The sequence below is a fragment of the Antedon mediterranea genome, chromosome 2 (genome assembly GCF_964355755.1).
Source record: "Antedon mediterranea chromosome 2, ecAntMedi1.1, whole genome shotgun sequence".
Lineage (NCBI taxonomy): Eukaryota > Metazoa > Echinodermata > Crinoidea > Comatulida > Antedonidae > Antedon > Antedon mediterranea.
The window spans coordinates 13994973-14014397 of record NC_092671.1 but is presented as its reverse complement, the minus strand read 5'-3'; the positions used below and the strand labels follow the sequence as shown (position 1 = coordinate 14014397).

Here is a 19425-nt window from a genome sequence, read left to right as displayed (position 1 = left end):
ATTTTCACCTATTCTGCACTGTATGTAGTACGTATACAGTATATAGTGTTATACCGTATATACTTAGACGCGACGCAACATAGAGAGCGCACTAACATTTTTCAATGCCATAATCGTTTTATTTTTTTGCGCGCACTATTCTAACGTATGACGTGCACGTGGCTTTTGCACTGCGGATAACCTAACTCGTCCGTAGTGACGAGTTCAAATCTAGTTGTGTTTGTCTTTGTGTATCGTCATATGAAATCATTAGTCCTGTCGCACAGTGGTTTATCACCCATTGATATGCTTCTACACGGATAATCATTTTTTAAACACTTTTTTTGGAGTTTTTATTTGTCAAAAATGTTATTAAAGTGAAGTTGTTATTTGAAATATGAGGTAATTTGAATTAATTGCGCAGTCATGTTGTCCAAAGACTACAGATTTATATAGGGACCGGGAACATTATCATTTTATTAGTTCTTTGTTTGAACCATGGAGTAACTTATTCTTTACTCCATGTTTGAACTATGACCGGACCCGCCACCAACATGTGTACCAAATCGATTTTTTTCTTGAACTCAACTGTGTGCTTGCTTGATAAAAAAAAATGGAATTTAATATACAGTACACTTATTTTATGAATAATAATAATACATATAAGATTCAGCAGCTACTATAAGTCGACAGGATACCAATTAATTCTTATCCAATGGGACAACATATACATTCACAATAGTCTGTGAACGTTTAACTCGGTGAGCAAGATGTCTGCTTCCATTGAACTGCAAAGGTTAAGAATATATATTGTATTTTTGGCATGATAGAGGCTATACAATCACTTTTTTGTTTAACAAGAGAATCTGACTATTTTTATATACCTATTGAAGTTATTTGTAACTGTAAGTGGAATTTTAATTAGGATCTATGAAGATTTTTCCCTCCTGTGACAAAGACTACTGACTGAGTGAAAAAATCGTCAGATCACCAACCGGTGTTTTTTTTAAGTAGTAGACAGAAACGTTAGCAAACCAACTAGAAAACAGATACCGAATACAAAGGTACTGAAAGACACCTAGGAATTTTATTGTATATTTACGATTATAATGGAATCGAAAGCAGACTCAAAAAAAGGTCTAAAGTGGGTGGTAAGTTTATGTTCTTATTTATTTTATACTTACGCCCTCTTAAGAATGAAAAGTGTGACCTTATTGGTCAATCAGATTCTTAAATTTAAATAATTATCTATACGCGGGAACTTTCTTCACGTTCATCAAGAAGCAGAGCAAGCGATATTGATATTCTCTGGTTTGTTGTCATCCAGCTAAAAAAACGACGGAAGTTTTCTAATAAGTATAGAACATATCTTTGTTTTGATTTAAGTTTGGAGTTTATGGTTAATTATGGATGCCACAACACCGTTGAGGGTAAGATGAATAAAGAACTTAGCATAAATAATCTAGGCTAGTCCCCTTCAATATAGCTAGCCTAGGCTAGACCTAACCTTGAGGCCCTCTAGCCTACCTCACTCAGTCTAGAGTAGGTGTTGGCCTTCTGTATGTGATGTGGTAGGATTTGATATGGAACACCCTCTAGGCCTAGGCCTAGTCCATCTAAAGTTAACGGCCTAGCTCTTTAAAGTAGGGCTATGCCTAGGTAGTACTTGATGAAATAAATAGGCCTAGAGGTCAGGACTGCAAATTTTGTTTATATTTTGAATTTTGTCATCCATTTCACACATTTTTCTTGATAAAAATTCAGGAGATCCAAAATTCAATATGTTGTGTCTTGACCGCAAAAGAAACCATGCCCAGAGAATTTTGGGCGCTAGTTCCGTTTCGCACCTTTCATTTATTTCGACTCAAAATGGGTTCAGAAACTTTATCGCGAGTACCACACCTTAGAATTAGGCCTCAAAAATACTTTTACGAAGGAGATCACACAAAAAGTGACAAATAAATGCTCTTTTGGCGCTCCATAGAAACAACAACATTGAACATGGCGTATGCGAAATTGACGAACCGATGTGCGAGAAAAGCGTCTGTAAATTCATCAATTTAAAGCATTTATTTGTCACTTTTTGTGTGATCTCCTTCGTAAAAGTATTTTTGAGGCCTAATTCTAAGGTGTGGTACTCACGATAAAGTTTCTTAACACATTTTGAGTCGAAATAAATTACAGGTGCGAAACGGAACTAGCGCCGAATTTTGGACGTACATTTCAGATTGTTCATGAAATTAGTAACCTGTTTATCCTGATCGTCTAATTAAACATTTTTAGGTCTTCCTTACTCAACCTGAATGCAGTAGTAGGGGTTGAATAATATGATTCAGCTTTATGCCCCAAATAAAAACAAACTCTATAAAATTTAATCTTGTTATTTTTTCCAATATACATTAAATACAGTATTACAATTACATACACAATTACCAATATTTTGCTTCTTCTTCTAATGATATGTATCTTTTTTATAGACTATATTTGATAATGATAGTGAAGATGAGGCAAAACCACACCAGAAGAAATCAAATAAGAGGATGTCAGTGGAAAGGATCTACCAAAAGAAGACACAGTTGGAGCATATACTGCTTCGACCAGACTCCTACATTGGATCAACTGAGCCTGTCAAACAGGTATTAATAATGTAATCAGTTTCCATTTCATGGTAAAAAAAAATATTAAATATTTCATATGCAATTGGTTTAATCAGTGAGTTTATACTGTATCAAAACATAATCATGGAACAACTTGGCCCTAGAAGCTATAAATGTTAACCAATTTAAAAACCTTTTAGAGAAGTTTTGGAGCTCATCATCCACTAAAATTCGCCCCATAATGAATCAGTAATTTTAGGAATACCAGAGCATAACTTTAGATGTCAAATATCAACTTAGTAAATCAAGGTTAAATTAAACATGTTTCTCTTCACAGCAAATGTGGGTACATGATGGAGAAGAAGGTCTTGTAAATAGAGAGGTTACATTTGTACCTGGGTTGTATAAAATATTTGATGAAATCCTAGGTAAGGAATGTCCAATATGGCTAATGATTTTTAATTATTAAATAAATAGTTGTTTCTGTTTTATTATTGATCCAATTTGTTAATTTATCATAAATGTAGATGTGCTGAGGTGACTATGCTAGAATTTCTTCTGGATCAAAACATTTATTTTACGCCTTCTGTCCAGCTTAAATTTCAACTCTGATTGTAAACTAGTACAATTTTCTTTCCATACATATTCACCCTAAGCTAAGCTACAAAAGTGATCTAATGTATTTTAATTATTATTTTATTTTTATTTCAGTGAATGCTGCTGATAATAAACAGAGAGATTCATCTATGGACACTATTAAGATCACTATTGAGCCGTAAGTCTACTTAGTCTTCTATGCTCTTTTTGTCCTCTATTACAAACCAACAAATAATCACCTTTTGTTCTATTTGTGACAATTAAGGGTCAACAGGATTGATGCATTTTTTTAATTGAATTAAGCAGATTTTTTCAAATTCTGAAGCCTAGGTCATCTGATGGCTTTCTTTTATGTACACATATATTATATTTTTAATAACTAATAGGAATTATTTATTTTTATTTTTTCCAGTGAAAATAATACCATCACTATATGGAACAATGGTAAAGGTATCCCAATTGTTGAACACCAAACTGAAAAAGTGTTTGTACCTGAGTTGATTTTTGGTCATTTGTTAACATCAAGTAATTATGATGACGAAGAGCGTAAAGTTACAGGTTAGTATTTGATCACGGTGGCATTATTGCATACCTTAAGTGAGTGAGTGGCCGAGCGGTTAAGACAGTGGAACCGTAATTACGTAGCCATAACATCGGCAGGGGTTCGAGGCTCACTCACTCCATGGTTCTGGTGGTAGAACGAGTCTTCTCGGATAAGGACTATAAACCGTAGGTCCAGTGTACACATCTAGCTCGTGTGCACTTTAAAGAACCTAGTACATTTTTCGAGACGAGTAGGGGGTTACCCCGGTGTACTAGTACATCACAGCCACTGATCACCAACTGGGCCCTCTGGGAGACTAGTCTTTGACTGAAGAGGTTACCCAGTATAAATATATATTTCAATTATTTATTTCAATTAATGAGTACCAAGATCTTTTTTATGCTTTTATGTATACGGGACAAGAAGTTAAACATCTCATCCAAAAGCCATGGTAGGAGGTAAACCAACTTGTACTGGCAGGGTGTCTTCTAACAAACATATCCAATTCTAAACATTCAAGCTTCGATACTGTATGTAACTAAATGGACTTCAACAAAAAAAATTGACATATTCCAACATGCATGGATTATGCTGTGTTTTTTGGTGGTGCATAATGAAATATTTAAATTTCTTTAGGCGGGCGTAATGGTTATGGTGCAAAGTTATGTAACATATTCAGTAAAAAGTTTAGAGTAGTAACAGCATGCAAAGAATACAAGAAAAAGTTTAGTCAAGTGAGTATTATATCAATTTTGTTTGACAAAATAGTTTACGAAAGAGTGGGCATGCCGAGGATGTCATGGTACTAGCCTTGTGTAAAATATTATGTAATAATATCAAAGGAGCTAGCTAATAGCACCAGGCTAGTTTATCAGACCTTCTAGATGGACTTTATTTACAACTAGGTACTTTTTTTTACCCAATTTGGCAAAAGCATTTGGAAGGCCAGTTATCTAAATGTATCACTTGAGTGCTTGATCATTATTACTATGTTAAGTACATTGACACTTAATGTCTACAGACATGGACAGACAACATGGGTAAAGCTGGTTCACACAAGATTATACCTTATGATGGCAAGGACTTCACAGAGATCACCTTCAAGCCAGATTTACCAAAGTTCCATATGGAATCACTTGATGCAGACACGGTGGCTCTACTTACAAGAAGGGCATACGACATAGCTGGTGCTGCAAAAGGAGTTAAGGTGTTCTTGAATGGAAAGAAATTACCTGTAAGTAAAACATTCTTATAAAAATGTAAAATGATTAAAATCAATTATTGTTTTCAGAAAGAGAATAGAATACTTCTGAATATGGGCTTTTGATTGTAAGTGGCATTTTTTCTATTCTAATTTTATTTTAGGTAAATGGTTTCAAGTCTTATGTTGACTTTTACCTCAAGGATAAAGTGGATGAAGAGGGTAACAAGCTTAAAGTAGTACATGAGGTTGTTAATCCAAGATGGGAAGTCTGCATTTGTATGAGTGAAAAGGGATTCCAGCAAGTCAGCTTTGTAAACAGTATTGCTACCACTAAAGTAAGCAATATTTCATAATTGATGATGATGTCAATGGTGACAGTAGTAATAAGCATGTGATTCTTAATTATTGTTCTTTGCTATTTTTTAAAAGCAATTATTAAAAACTTGGAAATTTCCTCTAAGATGCTGTCACTCGAACGTCAATGCACTTGTTGGCAAGGATTGACTTGACCCATCAGTGCAAGCTCGATGGTCTAGAGGTATGAACGCCAGGCTATTGATCTGGAGGTCGTGCGTTCGAATCCCACCCAAGTATTCTCAATAAATACAATTTATGTCAGAATAGGGCAAACACCAAGGATTGACTTGTCATTCCCATCCAGTTGAAGGTCACTCTACTGTTATTGTAGCTTAAGACCAGATCTAAGAAGTTCATTATAATTTATTTATTTAGTAACTGCTTGTTTCTTTTGTAGGGTGGACGACATACAGATTATGTCACTGACCAAATTGTCACAAAATTAATGGAGACCATTAAGAAGAAGAACAAAGGTGGCCTTAATATCAAGCCGTTTCAGGTAGGCACTGCTTAATGATTGTTATATTCTTTTTCTATATTTGAGCTTGTCTGTATACATGTATAAACATTTTATAGATGCTCCTTTGTCAAGCTTTGTTCCGACGCACAATTACATAAGCACAACACAAGCGAGTTGACCAATGACAAGCAATGGTTTGAATCATCCATCACTTGTGATTGATCAAATCACAATAATTGCCCTTACGCATTTGATTCACATCTCTAGTTGGAACCAAGTGGAACCACCAATCTACAGTTTCCACTACTATACTATATATTATATACTAATTGCAATGAATGAATGTTTTGTTTTTTCCATTAGATCAAAAATCATTTATGGGTGTTCATAAACTGCCTGATAGAAAATCCATCTTTTGATTCTCAAACCAAAGAGAACATGACACTGCAGGCTAAGAAATTTGGGTCTAAGTGTGAACTTAGTGACAAATTCTTCAAGCAGGTAAGGTTTTATTTGATAAGAATACGCTCATTATGAATACCATTGTTCTGTATAGATTTACCTATCTAGTTTTACCTAGCATTACCTAGTTTTACCTAGTATCCAAGAAGCTTCTATACTGTGGCTTCCTTGTACAGATAGAATAAATTGTTTCTGGGGTCTTTCTCGAGACAAGAAACTTGTTTTCTTCTAGAGAAGACCCCAAATGATGGCTTATTACTATGTTTTCATTTATGTACACACCTATAATTATATTATACTGTATAATGCCATTGTTGAATAAATAAATGTTTTTTGAACTTGAACTTGAACTAAAACAAATGTATTACTCCAGAGGCAGAAGACGTGTTGAGAATTTGTTGGATTCTTGGAAATTATCAAATAGAACAATATGTTAAATTCTCAAATATGTCTACCATCTATTCATTTTGAGTCAATCTTGAATATGAGTTTATATTGAAAAAAAATATCTATTCCATATTGTTAGAAGAATACCTTGAAATGAATTAAGAAAATACAATCTATATGATTTTGTTTTCAATTTATTTCTACTTTTAGGCAATGGGATGTGGAGTTGTGGAGAGTGTAATGTCTTGGATGAAATTTAAAGCTCAGGTACGTATTCAATAATGAATTATGTCTAAATGTTAAAGCATACGCATACTCTTGTCTCTCTCATTAGTCTTGTATCAATTGATTTCTACTTTCTTTATCTTTTGTGTGCCAAATTAGAAATATATACCTTAGGTGCAGCAGCTATACAAAGTGTTGTCAGTGTAAATACATCAATATAAAATGTATGTTGTAAGCATTAAGTAATACTGTACTTGAATTTCTGATTACAGAGTCAACTTGACAAGAAATGCCATACAACAAAACATTCTAAACTGAAGGGTATTCCAAAGCTAGATGATGCCAACAACGCCGGTGGGAAACATTCTCTAGATTGTACACTAATTCTAACAGAGGGAGATTCAGCCAAGTCATTGGCTGTCAGTGGTCTAGGTGTAGTAGGTCGTGATCGCTATGGTGTATTCCCACTTAGGGGTAAACTTTTGAACGTTCGTGAGGCGTCGCATAAACAGGTATGTATTTTGTTCAATTGACTTTTGGTTTAAAGATTGTTATACTTAAGCATAGTATTAAGTTAATGTAATGTAAACAATATTGTATAATGCTAAAAAATATTTTTACTATCATACACCTCAATAAGACAATCCAAGCGACCTTTTCACTGGAATGAAAAAAGGTTTTTTTTGTATTATTTATTTTATACTAAGAGCATGTTAAATTATTGGTCCTTATAAGGACATTTATGACAATTTACAGTTTTGATAAAAAAAATGTATATTTTCTAAAAATGTTGTAGATTATGGAGAATGCAGAGATAAACAACATCATAAAGATTCTTGGTCTTCAATACAAAAACAAGTACTCGGAGGAGTCTACCCTCAAGTCACTACGTTACGGCAAAGTGATGATTATGACAGATCAGGATCAAGATGGTTCTCATATCAAGGGACTGCTTATCAACTTCATACAAACTAACTGGCCTCATTTATTGCGGTACAAATTTGTAGAGGAGTTTATTACTCCTATTGTTAAGGTTTGTTTCTTGTTTATACGATCAATTCTCTGAAATTGGCTTGGCCACAATGACTGGCTTCTGATTGCATTTTTAATAAAAACTGATGTGATAGTTGATTGTGTTAAAGATGTATTGTCCCCCTGAACAAATAATTCTTAAAAGTTTTTTTGTTGAATATGTCATTTTAATGTCGCCTAATAGTTATCGACTTTGACCAAAAATTGGATCGGAAAAAAGAAACCCTAATTCAATTTCTTCAATTCAATTTCTTTATTGCTGCAAATGCCATCAAGGGCTAATATCCGCTTAAACATATTACATCATACAAACATATACATATTTACATTTAAAATTAAAGAAGTAGTGTCCCCCTGGACAAATTAATTCTTAAAACAAATTTTGTTGAATAATCCATTTTAATGTAACATAATAGATATCCACTTTGACCAAAATTTGTATTGAAAAAAAATGTATTTACCTTAAACAATTTAATTATAAAACAAAATGGATTTATTTTTGATTGAATTTAACCATTTATTTTGTCATTTTATAAGCGAAAACATTTTCATTATTTTGTCTATGGAAGTGATTAACTTGATTAAACTACAAAATAACAGTCAAAGTCTGATTTAATTAATCTTCATTTTTCATGTTTTTGGGGGACAATACATCTTAAATTTAAAGCAATAAACAGTCAAATTGTCATTTTATAAGTAAAAACAGTATCAAAACTACAAAATAATCTATTCAAATTCCAATTTTATTAATCTTTATTTTTCATGTTTTGGGGGAACAATGCATCTTTAAATATTTTTTAATTTATTTTTTCAGGTTACTAAGGCGAAAGATATAAAATCTTTCTTCTCTCTTCCTGAGTTTGAAAAATGGAAGTCAGAAACGGAAAACTGGAAAACCTACAAGATAAAATACTACAAAGGTTTGAATTTTTTGGTATACCTACCTATGAGCTTATCAATTTGAACTCTTTTTAGGCTAAACAAGTATACAGTAAATTCTACCCTCACAAGGTACCCTTTGTCTAACCTACTGCAGTATATCTGGTATTCCAGATGTACCTTTTAATGTTTACTACTTGAGACCTTTTAGACCTCAAGAAGAATCTTTTTTTTGGGTATTGAATTGAAGACAGCAGGAAGCAACTAATAAATTTACAAAATTGTGAAATTTGTTTGTGATGTGCTTATAGGTTTGGGTACCAGCACAATGAAAGAGGCTAAAGAGTATTTCTCTGATATGTTGAGACATCGTATTCCATTCAGATACGCAGGTCCTGAGGATGATGCTGCTATTGAATTGGTAAGTAGTCCTTACGTGGGAATTATATTACAGAGCTTTCGGTTTGCGATGACCATTGACCAAACTTACCCCATCTTAGTGCATTGTGTCAATGCAGGTATATTAGGACATGACTCCTCACCTCGTCACAGGTTTGACTTTGATTGGTGGTTAGTCAACGAAAATCTAAAGCACTCTTTGTACTTGAGAACATAAACTTATCTTCTTATCTTTCTTTATTTTATCTTATAATGTTTGCAAACTATTTAAGTACACTTTACATTAAAAAAAAAAAGTCACTCGTAAGCTTCCAATCCCACAGAAAATATTAATAGAAGGGGTTTGTTTGTATACACTTCCTGCATCTAAGTTCTGTTATTTACAACTATCTCAAGAACACACAGATAAAGTCTTTAAAATTACATTTGAATGCAGTAGTCTAATTTCATATACATTTGTAGGCATTCAGCAAAAAGAAAGCAGATGACAGAAAAGAATGGCTAACAGAATGGTTACAAGAACGTAAAAGACGAAGAGAAGACGGACTTGCAGATGTAAGTTTCTTTCGTATTTATAACTAATATGATTTGAATTAAGTTGAATCAGTAATGATATATAGTATGTTGTGTTTTTTGCTAGACATTTGTAACCATTTTAATTTCAAAAGCACTGAATTAATATGGATTTTAAAATGATAAATCTTCTAAAAATGAAACTTTTTTCAGATGTATTTGTACAACAAAGATACAAGACACATCACTTACAATGAATTCATAAACAAAGAACTTGTATTGTTCTCAAATGCTGACAATGAGCGTTCAATTCCAAGCATGGTTGATGGTAGGTAGCCAAGTTCATTTCTAGTATAAATTACTGTTAAAGATACTGTTGATAGCACAGGCATAACTTTGGCTTGTAATTGGATACTAAATATAGTTAATCATTTTGGAAGAGAATAGTACTTGGAGGGTGAAGAGCATAAGAGAAGATGGCAAAAGAATTTGACTTATACTGTGTCATCAAAAAAATCCATAAATAACTCTTTAATAGCTACAGTTTCATTTGTTTAAATTCATAGGTCTAAAGCCTGGCCAGAGAAAAGTGTTGTTTGCAGCAATGAAAAAATATGAGAAGAGAGAGGTGAAAGTGGCACAGATGGCAGGCTCTGTCGCTGAAATATCAGCTTACCATCACGGTGAGGTAAGAGTCAGCAATGAATTACTATTTGTATGTTATTATTATTGCAAATCATAAATAAACAAATGTATGTGGTAAGAGCTAATTAGGAAATTCATGTTAATTGATTAAACAATGGTTAATGGTATTCATAGAAAAATCCATGCTGTACATATATATGAATGTGAACTCTTGCTTCCAGTTTGATGAAGTCATATACTGAACAATATATAACATAATATTTCATCATTATCCTGTACAGACTTCCTTAATGAGCACTATCATTAACATGGCCCAGAATTACATCGGAAGCAACAACCTCAATCTGCTTCTTCCAATTGGTCAGTTTGGTACAAGACTGCATGGCGGTAAGGATGCAGCCAGTCCTAGGTATATCTTCACACAACTAAGGTGAGAATACTGTTCACAGTTGGGGGGGGGGGGGGGGGGTGGGGGTTCGTTGGAATGGCAAAATCAGCACTGTGGTCATGTTACAAGAGTTGTCAAAACAATATAGATTATCTGATAAAACCTCATTTTCCCCTGACTGTTCAGGTGTTTCTTGGTAACTACAAAATCTTTAGCGTCCAATAAAATGATGAGCAATTTTATAATATTTAATTTAATTGAATAGTTATATTAAAATATAATTCTTAATTCAGCCTTTGGCTCCTATGTTTTGAATAAAAAATACAAAAATATATAATGGATGCATATGTTGTGAAGATCATTGTTTTATTTACTTAAATATAGTCCTATTTGCAATTTATGCTGTATTAAGTTTTATTTATTATTTTTATTATTCTCTACCGTTAGTACTGTGTCCAGACATTTATTCAACATAAATGATGATGCACTACTAAAGCACCAGTATGATGACAACCAGAAAATAGAACCAGAATGGTATTGCCCAATCATTCCAATGGTACTTGTAAACGGCACAGACGGTATTGGTACCGGTTGGAGTACCAAAGTTCCAAACTATGACATCCGAGAAATAATTACCAATTTTTCTAGGATGATTGATGGTGAGGAGCCTCTACCAATGGTAAGCATTTAACAACAGTGATCAATTTGCTAGAGGATAATGCTAACTTTGGGATTTGAACCCTGACTGTAGGAGTTAAATGCAAGGCAATTTCTTATAGTGCCACTATTTTTCATTATCTGTTTATTTTTTTTTTAGTTGCCATCATACAAAGGTTTTAAAGGCACCATTGAGGAGATTGAAACAGGCAAGTATGTAATAATGGGAGAAATATCAATCATTGACAATAACACCATTGAGATTACTGAACTACCAGTCAGAACATGGACCCAGACTTACAAGGAGAATGTGCTGGAGCCCATGTTGTATGGCACTGACAAACAGCCTTCCGTTATACAGTGAGTAACAACTATTTATTGTGTGATTTTAGGCCAATAAAAATTGTTGAATAGCATATTTTTACAATATACAACAAAACACCCATTATTGTTTCAAATGGTTAGGGAGCTTTCAATTTTGCTGATAACCAACCTAGGTCAGGTCAATTTATGTATCATCGATCATCACCTGATTGCTATAAAACAGTCTTATTTTAACTGATGGTCTTAACTCCCCGATTAAAACCGGCTTTATCAGATAGACGCTCTTACTAAAGCCACCCCTGTTAGACCATTGCTATAAAACAGTCTTAACTAAGACCGCGTAAAGTAACAAATTGAGCGCGTACAGTAACAAATTGAGGGCAATCCGCGTACGCGTAGAATACCAAATAAGGTAATGTTCGTCAAGCTTGTTCAATTTACACTCATAACAGTACGTACATTTTTACTACGCGAGAAAATCTATTCTAGTCCTATATAAGAATAAAATCACCATTATTATTTGATTTAACACTTAAAACTCTTAAATTGGTTGTCTTTCACGATCAATAATACGTATAAGCAACAAAAAGAGAGGTTTAACATTCTATTAAGACTCCTTCGAGTAGGCATTAATTTTAAAGACCGCTTACAGGTTAGACCGAGGTATAGCAATGGTCTATAATAAAGACTACTTGCTACGTCATGAATTATAGTGACGAAATGCGTACCGATATTCCTGCATGCGTATACAGTAAAGAACCATGACATATTTTTGTCATCGAAAGCCCCTAAGACTAGTGTCTTGTTAAAACCTGAAAATCACTATTTGCCATCATTATATACTACATTAGAGATTACAAGGAATATCACACAGACACGACTGTCAGGTTTGTAGTCAAGTTGGCAGAGACTAAGCTGGCTGAGTTGGAGCATACTGGACTTCACAAGGCTTTCAAATTACAAACTAATTTATCAGTTCAAAATATGGTGAGTATTTATATTTGAAAAATATGTACCGAATTTTAGCAAATAAAAAACCATGTTGTTATTGGTACATACATTATTTATGTATAGTCTACAAACTGTATTCTATTCCATGCCCAAGTGTAATGGTATAATAACATTCTATAGTTATTTCAGTAGTTGTGTGAAATATAAACCAAAGCTAAAACTCTACACTATCAATAATGTGTGATGTGCCCATATATAGAACGATGACATCATATCACTACAATATTTGGGCACTAGTTTGATAGTGTAGACAGAACTTTACATTGTGTCTTTAACTAGGTTCTGTTTGATGAGTTTGGCTGTATCAAACGTTATGAAACTGTCATGGATATCTTGCGAGAGTTCTACGATCTCCGTTTACGTTACTACCACAAGCGTAAGGTGCATATGGAGAAGTTATTGGAAGCGGAAAGCAACAGACTGAACAACCAGGCTAGGTTCATCTTAGAGAAAATTGAAGGGAAACTTGTTGTCGGTATGTTTGTGTTATTGTTGCATTGCGTTGTCATTGAACATGCATGTGCATGGAAGTAGGTCATTGTAGTTATATAAAGGTTACTCTTTTAGGCACTGGAATTAAAAGCGTGGTTCCATCTCCAAAGCCAATTTTCCACTAGGTGAATTGTTTGCACAAATGAAAAGTGCCAGCTTATACGCATGTATATTTATGTTTACATCTTCCAAATCCCTGTCTGCAACGATTTGTTTATAGTTGATGATTTAACAGCTTAGCAAGATTATTGATTACTATTTTGTGTGTTTTTTTTACCATAGAAAACAAGACAAAGAAAGACATGATAAGCTTACTTCTCCGCAATGGGTATGAAAGTGACCCTGTCAAGGCCCTCCGAGAACTGTTGGCAAGTGTTGATACTGACACAGAGGAAGATGTAGACGACACAGAGAGCACCGTGTCATCAGCAAGTTCAGGATCTGGCCCTGATTATAATTATTTACTTGGTATGGCAATGTGGAGCTTGACTAAGGAGAAGAAAGACGAGTTACTTAAGAATCGTGATGGCAAAGCACAAGAACTTGCTACCCTCAGGAGAAAAACCCCCATAATACTCTGGAAAGAGGACATCAAAGGTTTCCTAGAAGAATTGGAGGTATAATTCTTTTCTTCTTTTATTGAAAATGTTTTTTTATTATAAGATTATTAGTTTTGCTTTACATTTAATTCATTTATCTTGTTCAAAAACTGAAAAATATTATTGTTGTAAATTTTATTTTAAGGAGATTATGTTTTAAATTTTCCTAAAATAGAAAACAAATCATTATTATAATTACGAACACCTTGACATGGTATTACATACCTTTGACATGTTTGTGCATGAATTGTGTAAAATAGATCTTTTGATGTGCTTGTAATTGCTGAATGTTACACTATTGTTTTTCAGTTCTTCTGGGCACAACACTTGATTTGTATTCTCTAACTTTATACATAATGAACTTCATTTTGCTCTCTGAAATAGGTTGTTGAACAGAAAGAAAGAGATGATTTAATTGCAGGAGACAAAATTGCGGAAAAAGCTGCCACAAAAGCCAAAAATAAACTTGGAGGTGGCAAGCTAAAGAAACGCGTAGTACTTGCTGAAACTAGGCCATCTCCTATGGGACGTCGTGTTGTACCTAGAATTGATGAAGCTTTGAAGGCCAAAATTTCCAGGAAAAGGGTGAGTTTTTTGTAGTAGCCTTGTAGCTCCATAATTTGTTATACAAAATTATGTCATGTACATTTTAACTATTTTAGTACTTTTGTATTTAAATAAATCTCATAACTATTTGGTTACCAATACATTTATTGTGCAATTACTATTGTAGCCAATGAACAAAAGGTGAAGAGACTCAATTCAATGGATATGCCTATATAAAGAGATACTCTATACTCTAGTAAATAGGTGTCATAATGGCCATTAATGAATATTCATAGGTTATTGTCTAGTATTTATGTGCAATGGATAATTCTATACAACACAAAGCAGCAGCTAGAGGTATTTAGTGATCATGTCTTGTATTCTTGTCATGTCACTGTTGCCAACTACAGCGTATGTCCATAACAGTGACTGTGAGCTAGTCCATCTTAACTTACTCAAAAGATGTACTTAGGTTCTTTTAAGTGCACACAAGCATTTTGTGTACACTGGGCCTACAGTTTATAGTCCTTATCTGAGAAGACTCATTCTACCACCAGAATCATGAAGCAAGTGAGCCTCAAACCCTTGTCATAAGGCTGTGGATTACAGTTTCTCTACCTTCTACTGCTCAGCCACTCACTCATACTTAGTTGGTTTCATATTTCTTTAATAGAAACCAAAAGAAGACAACATCAAGAAAGAACTGTTTATAAAGGATGAACCAACAGATGAAACAGCCGTGTTGTCACTAGCTGAACGACTGGCTGCTAAAGACAAGTCCAAAGCATCTAATGGTACAAACTTGCCACTTTTCTACAACCCACCACTCAGAGAATTTTCCACCCTAGCATCTATTCCAAAATACTATAAAACAAATGCAATGCAGAATTATAATTTTAGATTATTACCATTTTCAAAACTGACCACAGATAAATTCCTAAGTACAAATTATAGAACTACATTTGCAAATGGTCAAGCCAGTAGTTGTTGGGTAAATTCACTACGGAACGGCTTAGAACTGAACCATAATTTTTTACCAGCGTTATGGAAAAGTTTAAAAATTATCATAAGGTGATAGAACCTTTCATTATTCATTTTTTCATAGTTATGATAGATTTTAAAGGCAATTTATGAATAAATGATATTTAAGAAAGTATTCTGCTGCATTTGTTTTATTTTGGTTCTATTTTGATAAATACATGAGAGGAATATGATGTATAAAATTTAATCAATGAGGCTTTTAACATTAACTACATAATTACATTAATTAATTTTCTTTTGATTATGAAATTGAGACTTTGAATTGAGATTTACATAGCTGTGCGATAGCATTAGTTCTTATTCTTATTTTGGTCAGCTTGCTACAAAACATGATTCAGTAACATTTTTAAACCTCTTTTAGTAGGTGACAAAATGAAACAAAGCAAGTTAGGATTTCAACCAACAAAAAAACCAAGATTGGACAATTGGTCAGATGATGATGATGACGATTTTGATGATAAGAAATCTGATAAGAAGTCTGATAGCGCTTCTGATAAGAAGTCCGATAGTGCTTCTGATAAGAAGTCTGATGGTGCTTCTGATAAGATTGATGCGTTTGATGAGATGATGAAAGCAGAAAAGAAAAAAGGTATAATGAGGATATAATGGTACTGGATGTTTTGGAAGTTACCTATAATGTTGTCAATGTTTACCCTTTGTATGAGTGAGAACAAGCTAATGAATTTCCGAAATGACCTATAAATCTGAATCTGGAAATTGTCTTAGTTGTCAAATGTTATGGGTATAATAAGCCTATTACAGAATTTTAAATAATGTGTACAGTAACCACAACAAAACAACAAAAATACTGTTGTGGTACCAGGAATCTTAAAATATAATAAACAGTTTATTCGTCTTGAGATGTATGTTGCCTAAATGAAACTATACTAGAACTATGAACAATTAAACATTTACACGTTCAAAAAATTTCATCTGGTTTCAAATGGATATTTAAAAAAAAATGTTAACGTAGCAAGTAAGTACTTGTCAACTGGTTTAACCAAAAAGTTAACATTTATTTTTTAAATAAACATTTACCTACTTTATGTTTGTTCAGCAACTGGAAAGTCATCCAGCACAGCGGAGACAAGCAAGCCTAAGAAGAAGGCTGCCCCTAAGAAGGCAGCAGCTCCCAAAAAAGCATCTAGCAATTCAGGTAGATATTGTTTTCACAAACAAGCATTGTATACGCTTCAGTTCAAACACTTTATTGTCCAATCTGTTCATTAAGAATTAAAAACATATTGACAGACCTTGATTTACCATGACTGTTTAACTACAAACCCGTTGAAGTTACGGTGATGGTTTTTCAATGCCATTTAATCCTGCTTATTAGTTTTCTCATTTTTTCAAGAAATTACGTTCATTTATAGGCTTTGATAAGCTATACCTTATTACCATTTGTCAATTATTTTGTTGTCGTTATGTAATAATGAAGTCTACTAACAACTGTTCTATTTAATAGATGATGCCAAACCGGTTAAGAAGCAAAAGAAGCCAATATTACTTGATTCTGATTCTGATGAGGAAGTAACAAAGAAGCCGGTCAAGAAACAAGCAGCAAAGAAAGCTTCCAAGGTAAATAGAGAAATGATTGAGAAGTTACAGGTTACCAAAATCCCACACTTGGCTAACAGTAAATGAGAGAATTATATCTTGAGCACAGTTTCTTAAATAAGCTGTCATCTCAGTGTCTATAAATTTAATCCACCCAGTCTAATTTAGATACGCCTAGCTTAAAGATCTGTGCTCTGCGTATTGCAGATCTATGCAAGGTAAAAATCAACGCCTTATTTACCCGTAGTATTGTGTTTAAAAACACTTCTCATAATATTTTAAGCATTTTTAATAGACAATAATTATTCTTATATTATTATGGATAATAATAATTAAAAATTGGACCTTTTTCCTAACAGCCCAAGAAAAAGAAGATGCAGTGGTCATCAGGTGAGAGCGACTTATCATTTAATGATGATGATGATGAGCTTAGCAGTCCTGTCGTTCCAGTACGTGCTGGAGGAAGAGCACGTACCACTGTCAAGTACACTTATGATGATGAGGAGGAGGAGGAAGAGAAACAGGAGGTCATAGACGAAGACAGCGATTTTTAAGGAAAGTATATTTATATACTTGTCAAATTGACTTCAACCAGTTGAGCTGGTTTAACATAAAATATTATGTTAGTAGTGCCAGTATTTTGGTTTAATATAAAACTGTAAACAAATTGTAATTTATTGTGCTTTTAAAATAGAGTTAAGTAAAACAATTCTATTTCAACTTTTAGTGTTTAAAAGTTAATATTTGTATGTTTTTTGTTAAAATAAAAGTGTAGAATAATGAAAATTTAGTTCTTGATTTAGGGCACTTTACCTGTTGTTACCCTGCTGTTTAAAGTAAGGGCATACTACTTTATAACTTGTTGCTTAAGTAAGGGCATGCTATTGTATAACATGTCCCTTAAGTAAGGGTACTTTACCCAGCTGTTTAAGTCAGAGCATACTATAAATTGTTACTTAAGTAAGGGCACTTTACCCAGCTGTTTAAGTCAGAGCATACTACTGTATAACATGTCCCTTAAGTAAGGGTACTTTACCTTGCTGCTTAAGTTGAGGCATACTATAACTTGTTACTTAAGTAAGGGCAAAGGGCACTGTCCCTTTCTACCTAATTGACACTGTAAACACTTTTATTTTGTTCATGTACTAGTATGAACAAGTTATTTTCCTTTGGGCCAAAACAGAACCACTGAATAAACTTTGTACACAAATTCAGTTTAGATTGGTTTAAACTTTAAGTTACTTTCTGGTTGAAATCAACTAGGGAATGTAATGATAATAATATTAGCCAACCTGTTTTCTTTCCATGAATGATCTCATTTAGGAATCTATATATTTAATTGTGTATAATTTAATTTAATGTCACATACTTTCTGTACTAAAACAGTCTAATTTTCATGTAAATAGTCCACTTTTTTAGTGTGATGATGAATCCTTTTATGCGATGATCACTTGCTCGTTTTAAATTCTGTACTTTCCAATGGGTTTTTTTGTTAATAGAAAATGAAGTAAAAATGCAGTAATTGAAGTTTGAGTATAAAAATTTGCTATGCGCTTCTTTCTAAAAAAAATATTTTAAAATTTTGTAATACATATAGTGCAGCAAAACATAACTTGTATCCGTAAATTGTTTAGTTTTCTTAAATATTTAAAATGATAACAGATTCTTAGAAATATAGAAATAAAAAAAAACCCTGGCAGTAGTGTATTTAAATGGATCCAGCAAGTGTAATATTTTAAATCGCTTAAGTTAAATGTTGTTATTCAGAGTGTAACTACATACATTTTTAACACTTGAAGCATGTGGGAGTTTTTAACCATGACCAAATGTAATCTAATGACAGCATTTAGGATACAGTGTAATTTCCGTAAGCTTTAATAATAAATTGTGGTATAATAATCACATGTTCTGCGTGGAATCCTGTAAATATAATTTCAAATGTTTTGAAGATAATAGACTATTGTGTTTTTTTTACTGCAGTGTTGTTATAAATATTAGGTTATGTTAACTCACAATGCTATCTAGATCTTGTATGGAATACAGAATGCTATATATAAATTCCAATTAAATTTAATCAAAATTATAGTATAAAAAAGTATACCTCTGGAATAGAATTTTTATTGTGTTCTACTTTCACTTCACTAATTAAAAAAAAACGCTTGTCTGGTGGTCGTTTGTAGATGTCATGAGAATTGAAAATACAGATCTAGACTTTCTGCCATTGTGGACTGTGATGGCATTGAAAAATGTCTAGCGCCCTCTATAGTTGGTAAAAGTTTCTAAAGTCATATTAACGCAGATGCGTAAATGTGTATGTATAAATAATAAACAGAAACTGTTGCAATAATATTAGTTTGATTAGGCTTAGAAACATTGAAACCAACTAGGCTAATAGTAATTTACCCACACTGGGAGCGCGGAGAAAGTGGGCTTAATTCCCAACAGAGGGAGTGAGAGAAGTCAACATACAATATAGTGGAGTTTCTATCAGGGGGAGTGAGCAGCCAGCAGACGTAAAGTCAAAACGTCG

General features: G+C 33.3%; 2 protein-coding genes across 5 annotated transcripts in view; one reads left to right on the top strand and one right to left on the bottom strand.

Annotated features, from left to right (window-relative positions):
- LOC140040484 (small ribosomal subunit protein eS26) overlaps positions 1-19425 on the bottom strand; it is a 375295-nt gene that overhangs the window by 19332 nt on the left and 336538 nt on the right. The window lies entirely within an intron of this gene.
- On the top strand, positions 1015-18935 carry LOC140040478 (DNA topoisomerase 2-alpha-like). Of its 3 annotated transcripts, none has more exons than XM_072086459.1 (30): positions 1015-1130; positions 2457-2615; positions 2914-3004; positions 3288-3351; positions 3586-3731; positions 4354-4451; positions 4739-4951; positions 5083-5256; positions 5676-5777; positions 6102-6239; positions 6798-6854; positions 7085-7324; positions 7609-7845; positions 8659-8764; positions 9035-9144; positions 9585-9677; positions 9849-9963; positions 10202-10323; positions 10562-10710; positions 11116-11347; positions 11486-11685; positions 12501-12636; positions 12940-13135; positions 13435-13769; positions 14136-14336; positions 14971-15091; positions 15703-15927; positions 16396-16494; positions 16804-16916; positions 17255-18935. In XM_072086459.1, exons 1-30 carry the CDS (start codon positions 1089-1091, stop codon positions 17447-17449), a joined length of 4509 nt encoding a protein of 1502 aa, XP_071942560.1. In that variant the 5' UTR covers positions 1015-1088; the 3' UTR covers positions 17450-18935. The 3 variants fall into 3 exon arrangements, with proteins under 3 accessions (XP_071942560.1, XP_071942559.1, XP_071942561.1); XM_072086458.1 differs by having other exon boundaries at positions 1016-1130; positions 15700-15927; XM_072086460.1 differs by lacking the exon at positions 1015-1130 and adding an exon at positions 1291-1409 and having other exon boundaries at positions 15700-15927.

Excerpts from the sequence above, each read along its gene's own strand:
- LOC140040478 (XM_072086458.1), top strand. The coding sequence starts at position 1,089 with ATGGAATCGAAAGCAGACTCAAAAAAAGGTCTAAAGTGGGTG. Across the intron at positions 3,732-4,353 it reads CGAAGAGCGTAAAGTTACAG|GCGGGCGTAATGGTTATGGT; the intron begins GTTAGTATTTGA and ends AAATTTCTTTAG. Across the intron at positions 8,765-9,034 it reads CAAGATAAAATACTACAAAG|GTTTGGGTACCAGCACAATG; the intron begins GTTTGAATTTTT and ends ATGTGCTTATAG.